Genomic DNA, 17,330 nt, shown 5'->3' with positions numbered 1-17,330 from the left:
GTCTTCAATAATCATATGATGATGATTTGAATCCTCAAAATTTCATAATTGAGCATTTTTCTCAAAAGTCAGTGGTTGACCCACACAATTGACTTTTTCCAGATGAATTGCAGTTTTATGATTTCCATATGAATCAAGCTCTCCTCTTCAAATGAATGATGTGAATGGAAAATAATGTTGATTTGGATGCCCTTTAATCATGGTTTGAGCCTTGGAGGCATGTCCTGATTGAAAGTCAATTTTCCAGTGGAATTAGATCAGAACCCTAATTTGGAGTTTTAGGTGATCTTGAAGGTGATTGATCTTGCATTGGGCTATCCTTGGACTTAGATATTGTTGAGAGAACCCCTTGAATCATAGGAGAATGTTGAACTTTCTTGTGGGCCTCAAAACCATAATTTGCTTAGTCTTCTCTTGATCAGTCTCCTGTCCTAGGACACAAGCAACAAACAACAATTTTTGTATTTTTTTTGTTAGCAAATGATATATGCATGATGATAATGATAATGGTGATATATGCATGATGATAATGATAATGGTGGTGAACCTATTACCAGGGATATGGTGAGATCTTAGTGGTAAAAAATGGGGTGCAACAACAATGCCCAAAATGGCACTTGAAACGGACCTACGGTTCAAAAGATACGAAAAATAAAAGTTGCAAAACTGGGCTCATTCGCCCAGCGCCTAAACTGGCTCGCCCGACGCTCTGAGGCAGTAGCGTGACATCCCTTTTCCCGCTATGCTCGCCCGACTGAGACGTGTGGGCGCATGCTCGCCCGGCGCTCCGTTTCGTCCGCCCGGTGCTCCGCACCAGAACCAGAATTTCTGCTGTGCGATTTTGGCATCCCTCTTCTCCCAATTCCAACCTAATCGCACTAAAACGATTCCCATACAAAAAAATCACCAAATAACATATCCTAACACAATTCCAACACTTTTTAGGAGACATTTAACACTAAACACATTCATCATTCCATCAATTTCATCAAATCACTCCAAACAACCTAAACTTTCAAAACTCCAAAAATCCCAAAATCTAAACATTCAATCCACATGAACAATACACATAAATAAGTTCTATCATATCTAAACTAATAATATAGGCTAAATGGATTGTCACCCCTTATCTTAGCCAAATGCCCTTGGATGTTCTTCTCCTTTTCTCTTGGTTCTTTCACGTTCTTTTACTATTATCCTCTTTTGCTTTCTAATTTCTTATTTCCCCTTATTTCCTGGTTTTATTAAAATAAAATAAAATTCAACTTTAGTAAGGCCTAACACTTAGCACCTCCCCTCTACTAATCACGACATTGGCCCAGCAGCATTATTTTCACAATTTCTCCCTTAATCCAATAAAATACCAAATAATTCAAATAATTAATTTAAAATCTAATTAAATTAAATAATGGAAAATATGGTGTGTTACAACTCTCCCCACTAAAAGAGTTTTCATTCTCAAAAACGTACCTCAAGTAAAGAGTTCAGGATAGGAGTCATTCATCTTACTCTCTAGCTCCCAGGTAACGTTACCACCTGCTGGTCCTCCCCAAGCTACTCTGACCAAAGCTATCTCTTTACAACGTAACTGTTTCAATTTCGTTCTTCAATTCTCATAGGCAATTCCTCAAGTGTCTGGTTGTCTTTCACATGTACATCATCCACTTGGATCACATGAGAAGGATCCGCAATGTATTTCCTCAACTGCGACACATGAAACACATCGTGCAAGTTCGCAAGCATCGGCGGTAAAGCAATACGATAAGTCACTTCTCCCACGCTTTTCGTAATCTGAAACGGACCAATAAAATATGGCGTCAATTTCCTTGACTTCAGCGCTCTACCAACACCAGTCATAGGAGTAACTCTCAAAAATACATGATCTCCCTCTTGGAATTCAATAGTTCTCCGCCTCTTATCATAATAGCTCTTCTGACGACTCTAAGAAGCTTTCATCTTCTCCTGAATCATCTTGATCTTTTCTGTAGTCTATTGAACAATTTCTGGTCCAATCACAACACTTTCACCAGATTCATACCAACATAATGGCGTCCTACACCTACTACCATACAAAGCCTCAAACGGAGTCATGCCAATACTCGAATGAAAACTATTGTTGTAGGTAAACTCAATCAAAGGTAGATAAATATCCCAAGCACCACATCTCTCTAACACACAAGCATACAAAAAATCTTCTAACGATTGAGTCGTTCTCTCTGTCTGACCATCAGTCTGCGGATGGTAAGCAGGACTCAATCTCAACTTAGTACCCAAAGCATTCTGCAAACCTTCCCAGAACTTATATGTGAATCTTGGATCTCTATTAGACACAATATTCGACGGAATACCATGTAGACTAACGATCTTCTCAATATACAACTGAGCTAACTTCTCCATCTGATAATCCATTCTCATCGGTATAAAGTGAGCAGACTTCATCAATATATCCACGATAACCCAAATAGCTTCACAAATCTTGACTGTCCTTGGTAAACAAAAAAAAATCCATCGATATGTTGTCCCACTTCCATTCCGGAATAAACAACGGTTGCATAACTCCATACGGCTTCTGATGCTCAACTTTTGACTTCTGGAAAGTCAAACAAGAATAAACAAACTCAGCAATTTCTTTCCTCATTCCAGGCCACCAAAACAACTTTTTCAAGTCATGACACATCTTGGTAGCACCAGGATGAATACTCAATCCACTACGGCGTCCTTCTTCAAGAGTACTCTTCCTCAATTCGGAAATCACCTCCTTTACCTTGATTAATCAAAATCAATCTATCAACCAACTTAACATCAACTTTGTCACCTGCTCTAATCTCATCAAGAATACCACTTGTCAGCTTCAGCATACCCAATTTAACTCTTGGAATCCTTCTTCGCAATTCTAATCCCAAATGAATGCTTGACCCTTCCTAGTCAACTTAGTTAACGGCAAGGCTAACCTTGAAAATCCCTCTATAAACTTTATGTAGTAACCTGCAAGACCAAGAAAACTACGAATATCTGAAACTAACTTCGGAGTTTCCCACTAAGATACCGCTTCTACCTTCGTGGGATCAATGGCAATACCGTTCTTGGAAATTAAATGACCAAGAAAGCTTACCTCACTTAACCAAAACTCACACTTCGACAACTTAGCATAAAGCTTCTTCTTTTTCAACAATTCTAATACAACTCTTAGATGTTTCGCATGATCTTCTTCACTCTTGGAATATATCATAATGTCGTCGATAAACACCACAACGAACTTATTAAGATAAGGATTAAAGATCCTATTCATATACTTCATGAAAACACTAGGTGCATTAGTCACTCCAAATGGCATCACTGTATACTCGTAATGACCATACCTTGTTCTAAATGCAGTCTTCTAAATATCATTCGTTTTCACACGAATCTGATGATACCCAGACCTTAAATCAATTTTACTAAATACACTAGCTCTAACTAGTTGATCCATCAAATCATCAATCCTCGGAAACGGATATCGATTCTTGATAGTAACATTGTTCAGTTGTCTATAATCCACACATAATCTCATGGAGCCCTCCTTATTCTTTACTAACAACACCGGCGCACCCCACGGCGAAACACTCTGGCGAATAAATTCCTTTTTAAGCAACTCTTCTAATTGACTACTTAATTTAGCCAACTCAGATACTGACATACGATAAGGCGCCATCGACACAGGACCAGTTCCAGGAATCAACTCAATAGCAAACTCTATTTCTCTCTCAAGTGGCAACTCTCTAACATCTTCTGGGAAAACTTCCGGAAAGTCACGTACTACCAGAATTCACTACTCACCGCATTTTTTTCACTTCCATTGATGCAAACAACATAAACACAATAGCCCCGTCTTTAACCGCCTCATCCACTTGTCTAGCAGTTATCGCCAAGTCCTCAACACCAACGGCTTCAGGAAAAATAACCGTCTTCGTAAAATAATTGATATGAATCTGGTTGAATTCCAACCTGTTGATTCCCAAGATAGTATCAAGTTGTTCCAACGGAAGGCACACTAAGTCCATTATGAACTCCTTACCAAAAATGTCAATCAGAGAATTCAAACAAGCAAACAAAGTAGTTACTGAACTCGACGCAGGAGTGTCAATAACAACTCTTCCATTTATATCAGATATTTCCAAATTCAATCTTTTATCACTATCCAATGAAATAAATGAATGATTCGCTCCAGTATCTATAATTGCAATTAAAGGTGTGCCATGGATAATACACGTACCTTTAGTCAATCGATCCTCAAGAGTAGTATCTGACACAGACAAAGCAAACACTTTACCACCAGCTTGATTCTTCCTTGGCTTAGTGCACTGTGGACTGATATGACTTTCTTCACCGTAATTGTAGCAAGTCACAATCTTCATTCTACACTCGGCATCAATATGACTCGCCTTACCACACTTGAAGCACTTATTCTCTCCTCTCTTGCACTCATTCCTACGATGTCCAGTTTCACCACAGTTATAGCACCTAACAGAAGCACTAAAGTCTCCCCCACTAGGCCTTTTTCCAATCACCAGCTTTAGGATTTCCCTTACCATATGGCTTACCTCTATCCATAGGTGTCGCCCTCGGTTTTGTGAGACGCAAACTGACTCTTCTTTTGCTTTTTGAGTTGTGAAAATCAGAGAGTCGCCACCGACTTTTATTTTATCCAATTAAGGAAAGGTTTATAAAAGAAACAGAAAAAGACCTTTAAGAGATTTTGGGTAAGGGGATAGGTTATACAAAGGGAAGGTGTTAGCACCCTTTGTATCCATGGTTATCCATGGGCTCTTAGTTGCTTGGCTCACTTCTTTGAATCGTTTGTCTTGCCTTTAAATGCTTGTATGTGGTCTAAAAATTCATTTTGTGAATTGACTTTGTAATGTTCCTTGTGCGGATGTATACAAAGTGTTTTATTTTTCGAAAGATGTTTTGAAAAAAGATCTTTAACTTCGTAATGAATCTTGTTTGGATATATACCAAGTATTGTCTTTTTTGAAAGTTTTGTTTTGAAAAACGGTGAATATGTGAGACATTTGTTGTTTTGATTTGAGCAAGCAATTAGGAGGTCTATCCTACATTTATAAGGTCTTTTCCTAATTCTTTTAGAAAATTCTCCTTTTACCAGATGTAAACAAAAGTTTGAATTCGTATTTGAAACAGTAGAATTTGATTTTTTGAAAAGAGTAACAAAGGGATTACCCTAAGAGGTGCAAGTGTGATTGTGTTTTGATTCAGATATTTTATCTTTGAAGTTAGTGACCTAACGCTTCAATTTTTTATCTTTGACATACACGCAGTTTTATATGTACAGAAATTAAAGTGCGGGAATGTAAAATGCGGAAAGTAAATCTACGTTATTACATCGATTGTGCGGGAAATGTAAACTACGCTATTTACATGATTTTGACAACCTATACACTTATCTAGGAATTTTAAATTGCAATAAGATAAAAGAAAATTTTTTGGATTTTTTGTATGATTGATTTTAATTAGAATTAATGCATGATTAATTTAATTAAAATGAGAAAAAGGTGGAAATAAAATTTAAGGACTAGCATGTTAGATGCATTGGATGGAGTGGTAAAATGATCTGATGGTGACCAGCGTGAGGGAGCATGGCGCGTAACACACCTGCAAAACACTGGTTCATAAATTTTAAATTAAAAAACACGCGCGCGCTAGCCACTCAGAGGACGCCACGTCTTGTCTTCTTCATCAGGATGGATCTTTTACACTGCTCGTTTGCAGGTGCTGTAAAAGACTTCAACCTATTACACCTGTTAAAATAACGAATACAAGCAAAACGTGAAATAAATTTGGCGCAAGACCATGGATCAACTCGTTTTGTTCATACGAGTTTAATGGTACCATTTAGAACTTGTAATTTTGCATGGATCGTAAAGCCCTAATTTTGAAAGCAAGAACCCTAAAATGGTGGTTCCTCGTACAGGTATCCAAACATCAATTAAACTTCCAGAAACGATCAGTACATCAAACTAAACTCAAATATATATCTACATCTTGTTAAACATGCGTGTATGATCAGATATGTGATGATTTATGTTTGAACAAACCGTGGCTTGTGTGGCTCGATTTGTGAGGCTTTGATGCTTAAAATTTATTTGGATAAGTTCAATGAAGTTCAGAGATGATGTTTGAATACTTAGTTTGTATTGAAAATGACTTAAACTTAAAATTCGAATTTCAAGTTTCTTTGAATATTACAAGTTGTTACAAGAGTGGTATATGTATATGGTAGGATATGAATTCGTGTCTCTTACATTGATGAAGTGTTATACTTCATTTATAGGCAAAGAAAGTGCTTAAAAACTAAGCTAGGAAGCATTGATGATTTTGTTAAATTCTTGAATATTATAATATATGTAGCTTTGAATTCAAGCAACCATGGCTTGATTTTTCCACTCTCTTCTGCTGTACTAGTTTCTTGTGGCAGAGTTGAATGCTTCTTGATGGCCTTAGCTTAATATCCAAGCTACATAATATCATCCTTCCATTTCTTTTTTCAATTTAATCTTAAATGTGATAAAATTAAACCAAAAATGAACAAAAATGCTATGGGCCTTGGCTTGGTCGTCGGAGGCCCTTCACATTATGGGGAACATGTTTGGTTCATGAAAACTTGGTCCCTTTTGGAAAAAACATTTTTGATCAATGTTGATTTCAAGCATTTTCCCAAACAAATGGCCAACTTCAACAAGGCATAAATCCCTCAATTTTTATCATATGAAGGAGTTCTTGTACTTTTTGGAAACCTCAAGATGTCCTCTAACCAATGTCTCTGGTCTCATATCAAAATGAATTTCCATGCTCCTTGTGTGTGCTTTTGAAAAAAGTGACTTTTTGTTGACTTTGAAAATGACCTGTAATGTCTTAGTTCATATTTTTCAAATGGTGAATCTAATGACCATGGGACCAATTGCATTTGAACGATAATTGAATTTCCTTCAAAATGAGCTTTGGTTTGAATTTTTTGGATGAAGGATGAGAGAGTTATGACCAGTCAAAGTTCAGTTGACTTTTTAGGAGAAAACCCTAATTTTGAAACTTAGGGTTTTGCTGATTTTTTATCTTTCCTTGATGAATTATGATCAAATTATGAATCTTTTGACAAAATATGGATGTTGACAAAAAATTTCATTTTTGACTGTCTGTTGACTTTTTGGTCAAACGGGTCGTCTGTTGACTGTTTGAACTGCTGACCGTGCGTCTAAGTGAATTGAAGTTTGAAAATTTGTATGGTTGTACTTTGAGATATATGGATGTCCATGAAATCCATTTGAGGTCTCAAAAACTTGTTCTCCTGAAAAAAACAAAAACCCTAGTTAGGGATTGTTTGTGTAGGAGACGGTCGAGCGTACCTGATTTTTGTGCAGTGCTGAGTCTTTGCTGATCTTGTGATTGTCAGAAGACTTCTAGGACAAAAATCTTGAAATTTTGAAATGTGAAAGATGGATTTGATTGATGGTACAAAACACGGAGAAACGTGCTGTCACCGGGTTTGACTGTTAACTGGCTGTTCGGTTATTAACGTAACAGTTAAAGTGAAAATTCAACAGTTAAAGTTAATTTTTCTTTTTGTTTTTGTTGTGTTAATGGTGAGAAATTATTTACATGATTTGTTAGAAAAACACAAACATAATAAATAATTAAAGTACACTGTACGAGAACAAAATTACCGTCAATAATAAGACTGAAAGGATTTAATGCACAGAAAAAATATAAATATTTTAACTAGCAATAAACACATATAATATTATCTTACTAGTTAAATGACGATATAATAGATAGTGTAATACTTAATACTGACAGTACAAATATTACCTAAACAAAACGTAGTAAACAGCACGGTAAATATAAAGAACGGTACATTCTAAAAACAGAAGATACGACAAACTTTACATATGACGATTAATAATCCATGCTATGACCAACAGAAAATAGATGATCGGAAGTGTAACCATCGCAGGTCCGCATTTTTTAGGACTATGCATACAGAAGAAGGACATGATCACCGTAGCAATGGTGATGACTATAAGAAAAAGTGTCTCCATCCACTTTGCCATTTTTTGCCGGGGAAGAAGAGAAAATAAATATGAGGTAGAAATTTTAGAGATTGAATGAAATTTGATGTGAGATTTTATGGAAAAAACGAGAGGTATTTATAGAATGAAAAGAAGGATAGAGACGTTGGGGAATGAAGTGATTCCGTACAAAAAAGGAAAATTTGAGTGGATGTAGGATTTGAAAGAAAGAGATGTATAGAATAAAGTTAGGATTTGATTTTGAAAGAAAGAGAAAGAAAGAGATTTTGAAAATAATAGAATATAGTACAAAAATTAGTGGGAAACAATAATAATTTAATTGTTACCAGTACAGTCTGAATCCCTGGACTCTGCGCCTGCAAAATAAATTCTGTACCAATTGCGTCAGTACTATTTATCCGTAAATAAATCTCAAATAGATAGCGTGTGTGAAGTGATAAACAGTACTTGGTGTTTGCGTAAAAATAAATTCAACAGCGAACCAAAATACCGTATAAGAAAAATTATAAAAACCGAGTATTCATAAAAATCAGGATATTTGTGAAATAAAATCCAAGATTATATGAAACTCCCAATTTTTAGACAGAAGTCTGTTGCCTTCTTTTTGAAAAAGATGTGGGCAAATTTTGGGGTATAACAATAGGCTTCTTACCTCTCTCGTCAACCAACTCGCGACAATGAGCTGACTTCACCTTAATATGAATCCTCTGATATCCAATACCTTGCTTAATCTCATCCCGTAGACCATTTTCAAATTTGATACACTTCGAGAATTCATTTGCCTCATCATTGTTGTAGTGGGTGTAGTACTTAGCCAATTCCACAAACTTAGAAGCATACTCAGGAACAGTCCTATTACCCTGCCTTAGCTCCAAAAAATTGATCTCCTTCCTTCCCCGAACATCTTCAGGAAAGTATCTCCTTAGAAATTCCCTTTTGAATACATCCCAAGTAATTGCTCCACCATCAGCATCTAGTTCAGCTTTAGTAGCAACCCACCTGTCATTAGCCTCCTCAGCCAACATGTGAGTACCATATCTCACCTTCAGATTATCGGCACAATCAATAACCCGTTCAGAATATCCTAGCAGCAAACATTTTTTAGCCTTAGAATCAAACTTGTTCAAATGTTCTTTAGTTTTAAGAATAAAGCAAGTACAACCAAATGGATGAAAATATAAAATGTTAGGTTTCCTATTTTTCCATAATTCATAAGCAGTCTTTTCAAGAATAGGTCTTATGGACACTCTTTTTTGAATATAGCATGCGGTGTTCACTACTTGTGCCCAAAAATGCTTAGCCATATTAGCTTCATTAATCATTGTTCTAGCCATTTCTTGTAATGTTCTATTTTTACGTTCTACAACCCCATTCTGTTGAGGTGTCCTAGGGCAGGAGAAATTGTGAGAGATTCCATTTTCTTTGAAAAAAATTCTCAAAGATATGATTCTCAAATTCTCCTCCATGATCACTCCTAACCTTAATGATTTTAGATTCCTTTTCATTTTGTACTTGATTACAAAAATCAAAAAATACAGTATGTGTTTCATCTTTATGTTTTAAAAATTTTACTCGTGTCCACCTGCTGTAGTCATCTACGATGACCAATCCATATTTCTTACCTCTTTATTGATGCAGTTTTTACTAGACCAAATAAATCAATATGTAGAAGTTCTAAAGGTCTAGAAGAAGAAATAAAATTTTTAGCTTTGAAAGAAGATTTTGAGAACTTTCCCTTCTGACATGCTTCATAAAGAGCATATGAGTTGAACTTTAGATTGGGGAGTCCTCTTACCAAATTGAGTTTATTGAGTTGAGATAACCTCCTCAAGCTAACATGTCCCAATCTTCTGTGCCAAACCCATTGATCATCATTTACAGACAGAAGACAAGTTACTTTCTGAGATTTTAGATCAGAAAGATCAATCTTATAAATGTTATTCTTTCTCTTACCAGTAAAAAGGATTGATCCGTCTTTCTGACTTACAGCCTTGCAAGACTTTTTATTAAAGACTATATCATAACCATTATCACTTAATTGACTAATAGACAACAAATTATGAGTTCATCCTTCAACAAGTAAAACATTAGTTATAAAGGGAGAGTTACCATTACCAATAGTTCTTGATCAATGATCTTTCCCTTTTGGTTCTCTCCAAAAATAACATCTCCGCCAGATTTAAGTTCCAAGCTTTGGAACATAGACCTTCTTCCCGTCATGTGACGCGAGCATCCAGAGTTCAGGTACCATGACTGGTGCTTTGACTTCACTGCTAAGGACATATGCAACATAGATCATTTTCTTCTTAGGTACCCATATCCTTTTGGGTCTTTTGATGTCAGTGTGCCTGAAGCTTTGTTTTAGCTTAGGTTTAGCACAAAATTTTTCAGAGTAGGATGTATATTTGATGTCATGAGTGTGACCATAGTTAAAATGTGTGTGCAGAGGTTTGTATTTTATCTCCATATCATCAACGGTTTAGGTAGATATGGTTCCTTACCCTGAAGTGTTCTGTAGCCAATTCCAGTTCGATTGCTTCTACTAACACCATAAATCATTGAGGCTATTTTGCTTCTGTTTATGCTTTTAACAAGAAATTTTTGAAAATTATCATCATATTATTTCAGAATATCAGATTTTAAAGTGTTGTCTGAATTAAGGGTTTTTGTTTCCCTTACCTCTATGAGTCGTGTATTGTTATCTTTAAGTTCAGTATTTTCTTGTTTAAGTTTCTTTGTTTCAGTTAACAGTTCAATCTTTAGCCTTTTAAATCTTGTTCTTAATCTATTGTGTCTTTCTAAGAGTTTTGATAAACTTTCTTTAAGCTCTTTTCTAGTGAGTTAAGAAAATACCTCATTTGTTTCAGCTTCTGAGTCTGAGTCATTTTCTGTGGTGGCCATGTATGCTATGTTGGCATGTTCATCTTCTGAGTTGAATTCACCTTCAGATGGTTCAGAGTCATCCCAAGTAGCCATCAAACTTTTCTTCCTTTAAAATCTTTTATTAGGCCTTTCTTTTTGCAGTTTAGGACATTCACTTTTGAAGTGTCCTAATTCATTGCATTCATAGCACACATTGCTTCTTCTGCTTGTCCTTCTGTATTCAGAGGTTTCTCCTTTATATTCTGGTCTTCTGAAGTTTCTGAACTTCCTTTGCTTGCTTCTCCAGAGTTGATTTACTCTTCTAGATAGAAGAGACAGCTCGTCTTCTTCCTCTGATCTGGACTCCCTTGAGCATTCTTCCTTAGCCTGCAAAGCATTAGTTTCAGATTTTTTAACAGATTTAAGAGCTATAGTCTTACCTTTCTTTTGAGGCTCATTTGCATCGAGCTCAATATCATGACTTCTTAACGCACTGATGAGTTGTTCAAGGGATACTTCGTCAAGATTCTTTGCGAATTTGAACGCTGTAACCATTGGCCCCATCTTCTTGGTAGAATTCTGATTATTTTCTATACATGATCAGCTTTGGTGTACCCTTTGTTTAGAACTCTTAGACCAGCAGTCAAGGTTTGAAATCTTGAGAACATGGCTTCAATAGTCTCATCCTCTTCCATCTTGAAGGCTTCATACTTCTGGAGTAAGGCCAGAGCTTTCGTTTCTTTGACTTGAGCATTGCCTTCATGAGTCATCTTGAATGACTCAAATATATCATGTGTTGTATCTCTATTGGTGATTTTCTCATATTCTGCCAGTGAGATAGCACTTAGCAAGATAGTTCTGCCTTTGTGATGACTCTTGAATTCCTTCTTTTGTTTATCAGTCATGTTCTTCCTTGCTATCTTTGCACCTGCGTCTTCTAGATGACTGTAACCATATACCACAATATCCCATAGATCAGGATCTTATCCTAGAAAGAAACTTTCTATCTTATCTTTCCAATATTCAAAATTCTCTCCATCGAACACAGGAGGTTTTGTGTAGCCATTGTTGTTTAATTCATTCGCATAGTGTTTTCCTTTTGGATCTTTTTTCTGACACGGTTAAGTGTTTGCACCCAGAACCAGGTGCTCTGATGCCAATTAAAGGTTGACAAAACACTTAGAAGGGGGATGAATAAGTGGTTCTTTTAAGAACTTGATGAAGGAAAGATAGACAGAACACAATTATTTTTATCCTGGTTCACCTTCTCAATAAGGCTACCTCTAGTTCACCCTCACAAGGTGATTTGCCTCTCAACAAAGGTCTTAATCCACTATAATCAAAACCTGATTACACTTGTACAACCAACTGCTGTGACTTACAATATAATGCACGAGTCAAACTTGCTGGTGACTAACAAACCTGCACAAACCAACTGTTTGTGACTAACCAACTTCTAAGATTCAACTAGTCCTAGACTTCTCGAGACTCCTGACCCAACTGGTCTCTCAAGGACTCAGTTACCATGTAATTTCTATTGATAGTGTATAGTATTGCTTCTAGAAAGCTGTAATCACAACTGTGATATTTCACTAAGATTAAGCACAAGGTAATGAACTCTGAGAATGAATATGAAAATTTGCTTCAGAGAGTTTTTCTTCACACTTGATGATTTTCAGAATAGTAATGTTCTCGTGTGTGGTTGTTGTTTTTGATTCAAGAGATCATGAGTATATATAGACTCCAGATTTTTGCCCGTTAACTTCAACTCCTTTTTGCAGCATTAAATAGTTTGCGTGTTCGTCTCAGCTTTTGTTTTCTTCCAAGGATATGCGTGTGGATAGTTTCTTCAATCAGCCTTGGGACTTGCACTTTTGGAGTGTTGCAGCCGTTTTACTAATTATTATGTTTTTAACGGCTTTATTTTGAATCAGTCTTCGTGATCTTCTGATTAGCTGTGTATTTCAGCTTCTATTGTAGATATATTCTTTCGTGATCTTCTATTCAGCTTTGTATTTCAACTTCTGTTGTAGATATATTCTTTTGTGATATTCTATTCAGCTTTGTATTTCAACTTCTGTTGTAAGTGTATTCTTTTGTGATCTTCTATTCAGCTTTGTATTTCAACTTCTATTGTAAGTGTATTCGCAGCGGTTTGGTGCAGTATCAGAAGTTTCCTTGACGACTTGAGTATCTCTTGCATTTATCCAGCTTTACGTTAATTCCAAGTTAATATTTATTCTAAAAAATTCTAAAAATATTTGATTAATACACATATTTGTTACTATAAATTTTGATATGGTAAAATTTGGACAATTTCTATTCTTTTACCATACTTAATAAAGATCAATCAATTAATTTGATATATTTCAATATCATTCAATTTTTAATTTTCAAATATCATAAGAGTTATTTATTAATTGTGGTTTTAAATAATTTTAAAGCTAATGTAGTTTGACAATAATATAATTTTATTTTTGTTTTAGTGAATGAGATAATATAATTTTATTACATAAAATAGATATTATTACATATTACTATTATTGTTATTCTTATTATAAAAATAAACAATTTAATTTTGTTTTATTTATCAATCAATAGATTAAAACGAGTTTTAGTTTATAACCAAAATACATAGTAATATTTATGTTATATTCAAATTTACCATTAAAAATATACACATTGAAATTACCCATAAAAAGATATATTTATATTAAAAATTATTATAAGTATTTATTTTAATAAATAACATGAGACACTTATAATGTATGAAAAACATAACTTTCTAAGAAAAACACAATTTTTTTTATATTCAATAAATTTTATTATATATTAAATAAATAATTTATTTTATATATTTTTTACGGGCCAAGACTATTTAAAATAAACATACCCTAGAGAGCCAAGATTACTTAATTATATATTTAACAATTACTATATTATATATATTGCGACCTTAATAAATGATTACTTAATTATTTTTTTTATTTTTTTAATTATTATAATATTCATTTATATATCTTTTATATATATTTTTTAGCCATTACCATACTATATTTATTTACTATTTAAAAAAACATTATTTATTATATTTAAAATCATCATTTTAAATATTTTTTATATTAATTCTTACATTTTTTTTATATACATTTTTTAACTATAATTATATAATTTTTAAATATAATTTTTATCGAATTTGCTCAACCTGTGCGAACTATCAAGTCTCATACTAATTTTACAAAAAAAAGCAAGAACTGAACTACCACTATATAACCAAAAAACACAAACTAGCATCTTCTATTTCTTGTGGGTGGATAATTAACTCAAATTAATATTTAGAGTACTGTTTTTGAAAGATTGACAGATAGGACAAATATGAACTGTAGCCACACATAAATCACACAAACAGAGGTGTCTGCAAGGCAAGATGAGCACGCACGATACTCTTTCTCCACAATTCCTGCACCATCTCTTCTTTTCACTTTCACCATCTTCTTTATCCTGCGCACATAACACTACCGTGCGCCACCGAATTTCACAACAAGACTCTGCATCCTCCTCCGCCGCTCCCTCGTTCTTCATCTCCCTAAGTATTTGTTCCAGATTGTTCCGGAGGGCATTAACTGTGGCTTCGTTGTTTTGTGCTAATTCTCGCCATATTTGATTCTCCATGACAAGTGTTTTCACTCTTTCTTCAAGGATCATGTTCATTCTTTCGAGTTTTTCTATCTCTTGTTCTTTAGCTTTCATTTTCTTAGTCATTTCAATCTCTATTGCTTCAATTATCATCCTTATTTCTCTCTTTCTTTTTTCTTCCAGTTCCACTCTAAACTTCTCCATCTAAACAAACACAAATTAGCTTCTTTATTTGAAATTAAATAAAAACCATACTTATTCTGAGGTTGAGAATGAAGTTACCTGTAGAGATATGAGGTTGTCGGTGTCGGTGTTTTGGTGGTGTACATTTAGACTATTCTTGTAAGATGCGAAATGATAGTTATTGATCCAGTCTTTTGGGTAAGACGAGACAACGTTACTGTTGCTGTTACTGTCGGTGATTTTTTGATGGCGGTTATCTTCTAAGAAGAGGTTGTTGTATGACGGAGTGGGAGTTGGAATAAGATTCTCCGGGGAGTGGTTGTAAATGTTGATTAAATTTGTGTCGGTGGAGTTTGTGTTCATGTTCCTGCGGCATATATAAGAACAACAATGAATATATAAATGGAAAAGACACGGTTAAATAATCAGAGAAAAATGAAGATCGTAATTTGTACCGATTGAGAAGGTGTTGTTGAGAGGGTAAAATGTTGAGATGGTGAGCTTCAACAGTCATGTTTAGTTTTTATGCAGTGAGGAAGGTTTTGGAAGAGAAAAAGTGGTAGAGAAGAGAGAAACTTATGTTGAGGTTATATGGTGGGGTTTATTATTTAAAGTTTGGTTGTTTTTCCAATTAGCATTAATTATTTTAAATATTCTGTGGGTGGAGTGACTGAGATTTTTGTACGTACTGTCTACTTTTATTGTAGTAGTAAGATTTTATCTATTAATGGATTGATAAGTTTCAATCCTTCCAAATTCGTACTACTATCGGTCATAATATTAGACTAGTAGTGTGTTTTCAGCCGAATTTTCGGTAACACGTAGGGGAGTACTTTTATGAAAATTGAAATCTTTAATTAATAGTAATACAACCATGTTTGAAAAGTTAAAATAATATGGTGTCAAGATTGATAGCATTTATGTTCAGTACTTTTTGTAACCATCTTAGTTGTTACGGTATGCAACGTTAAATAACTTTATCAAAGAAGATTTTGATACTGTAACAATTTCTCATTTATAAACACATTAATAATGGTATATTTTATTAGTGGATTTTCTCATCAAGTCTATTTTTAAGTCGGTGATTAATTTAACAATTAAATATTTGTTTTTTTTTTCGTATTTTATATGATTAAATTTGATATTGTAAAACCATGTCAAACGGTTTAAAATAGTTAAAGGTTTAAGAATCAAATCAATAACTTGAAAATCAAATCAGATTAATTACTGATAGAATGTTTGTATAGGCGATAGAACATAAATATCACGTTTTAATGTTTTTTTAAGTGGTTATCTTGATATTAATATTTGAGGATTTGGAGCTTCATATTGATTGTACATTTTATATAAGAAACGTAAAAACAAATGGAAGCTAACTTGATTAAGTTTTTTTTGGTAAATTTTTTAATACTCGTGAATATAAGTTAGATACTGGTACATTTAATATAAATTATATTAAATTTTTTATTTATTATAAAATAAAATAATATAAAAAATGACGTGATACTAAATTATTGTGTTTAATTGATTGAGGACATTCTATCTAATTAAATTCAAAAATATGGAAATGTTAACTTTTTTTTTTTTTAAAGTTAAAATTTAAGAGGTTGATAGGGTCACTTCTAGTTTCTAGCACAACAAACATGTCAGGTTTGTAGAGATCCATATATGAGAAGAAAGCTTTACTAGTTGCACCACGACAGTTCCACACTAGCAAATTGGTAGTTGTATTCATCATAAAACAATGCAGAGAGAGATTGGGGTTTGATAGGAGCATTATGATGGAAAATAATGGTTTCCTTGGAGGCATTGGTGTGGCCTGGAAGGAAGAAGGATGGGATGGATGTTCAGTTTCTTAGTAAAGAGAATCAGTTCATTCATAGTCGTATTAAGGATCAGTCCGACAAAGAGTGGCTCTTTACAGCCATCTATGCTAGCCCAAATAATGATAATAGGAAAATTATGTTGGAGGATATTAGAAGAATAGCGGAGGATGTGAAAGGTCCTCGGTTACTTGCTAGGGACTTTAATGATATAGCCTATAATATTGATAAAAAGGGTGGAACACTCACTTCTTCAAGTAAATGCAAATTGTTTCGAGATAGAATTAACGAATGCAATCTTTTGCATATGGAGACTGTTGGTCTGAAATTTACATGGAGAGGCCCCTTGTTCCACGGGGGACAACGCATCTATGAGAAACTAGATAGAGTTCCAAGCAATGAGGAGTAGAGAATGGATTTCCCGGATTCTCAAGCTAAAGTGCTCACTAGGGTTGAACTCTCTGATCATCACCCCATCTTAATTACCCCTAAATTATGTGTGCATGCCAAGGTGCCTCGAGAATTTAGATTTGAGGGCGCCTGGCTGAATGATACTAACTACAAAGTGTTGTTAGAAAATACTTTGAGACATGGCTATAGTATGAATACGAACCTGAGCAATGTTAAAGAGGAGATTAAACGGTGGAAAATCCATAGCTTTTATCTTGTCATTTTTATGAAAAGGAAGATCATGACAAGACTTAATGGTATCCGGCGATGTTTACAACGACGTTACAATATTGCG

General features: G+C 34.4%; 3 protein-coding genes across 3 annotated transcripts; 1 reads left to right on the top strand and 2 right to left on the bottom strand.

Annotated features, from left to right (window-relative positions):
• Positions 1–2,973: 2,973 nt before the first annotated feature.
• Positions 2,974–11,507, bottom strand: LOC131634045 (uncharacterized). Its single transcript, XM_058904727.1, has 6 exons — positions 11,262–11,507; positions 8,734–9,124; positions 4,253–4,360; positions 3,817–4,099; positions 3,113–3,281; positions 2,974–2,985 (listed from the first exon to the last, which is right to left on the bottom strand). The coding sequence occupies exons 1-6, from the start codon at positions 11,505–11,507 to the stop codon at positions 2,974–2,976; spliced, it is 1,209 nt and encodes a 402-aa protein (XP_058760710.1).
• Positions 11,508–14,203: 2,696 nt separating this feature from the next.
• On the bottom strand, positions 14,204–15,431 carry LOC131634044 (probable BOI-related E3 ubiquitin-protein ligase 2). Its single transcript, XM_058904725.1, has 3 exons — positions 15,218–15,431; positions 14,862–15,129; positions 14,204–14,783 (listed from the first exon to the last, which is right to left on the bottom strand). The coding sequence occupies exons 1-3, from the start codon at positions 15,274–15,276 to the stop codon at positions 14,262–14,264; spliced, it is 849 nt and encodes a 282-aa protein (XP_058760708.1). The 5' UTR covers positions 15,277–15,431; the 3' UTR covers positions 14,204–14,261.
• A 1,122-nt stretch (positions 15,432–16,553) lies between these two features.
• On the top strand, positions 16,554–16,994 carry LOC131634042 (uncharacterized). The gene has a single exon (XM_058904724.1). It carries the CDS (start codon positions 16,554–16,556, stop codon positions 16,992–16,994), a length of 441 nt encoding a protein of 146 aa, XP_058760707.1.
• The last annotated feature ends 336 nt before the right edge of the window (positions 16,995–17,330 follow it).

The sequence above is a fragment of the Vicia villosa genome, unplaced genomic scaffold, assembly GCF_029867415.1.
Source record: "Vicia villosa cultivar HV-30 ecotype Madison, WI unplaced genomic scaffold, Vvil1.0 ctg.001216F_1_1, whole genome shotgun sequence".
Classification (NCBI taxonomy): domain Eukaryota; kingdom Viridiplantae; phylum Streptophyta; class Magnoliopsida; order Fabales; family Fabaceae; genus Vicia; species Vicia villosa.
Note: the sequence above shows the minus strand (reverse complement) of the source record. Positions and strands in the feature narration are given on the sequence as shown.

Coding starts and splice junctions, on each gene's coding strand:
- LOC131634045 (XM_058904727.1), bottom strand. CDS start 11,507: ATGGGGCCAATGGTTACAGCGTTCAAATTCGCAAAGAATCTTGACGAA. Junction 9,125..11,261: donor TGTCTCTTCTATCTAGAAGA/GTAAATCAACTC, acceptor GATAATCTGAAG/GTGAGATATGGTACTCACAT. Junction 4,361..8,733: donor CGAGTTGGTTGACGAGAGAG/GTAAGAAGCCTA, acceptor ATTACGGTGAAG/AAAGTCATATCAGTCCACAG.
- LOC131634044 (XM_058904725.1), bottom strand. CDS start 15,276: ATGACTGTTGAAGCTCACCATCTCAACATTTTACCCTCTCAACAACAC. Junction 15,130..15,217: donor CAACAACACCTTCTCAATCG/GTACAAATTACG, acceptor TATATGCCGCAG/GAACATGAACACAAACTCCA. Junction 14,784..14,861: donor ACAACCTCATATCTCTACAG/GTAACTTCATTC, acceptor GTGTTTGTTTAG/ATGGAGAAGTTTAGAGTGGA.
- LOC131634042 (XM_058904724.1), top strand. CDS start 16,554: ATGGTTTCCTTGGAGGCATTGGTGTGGCCTGGAAGGAAGAAGGATGGG.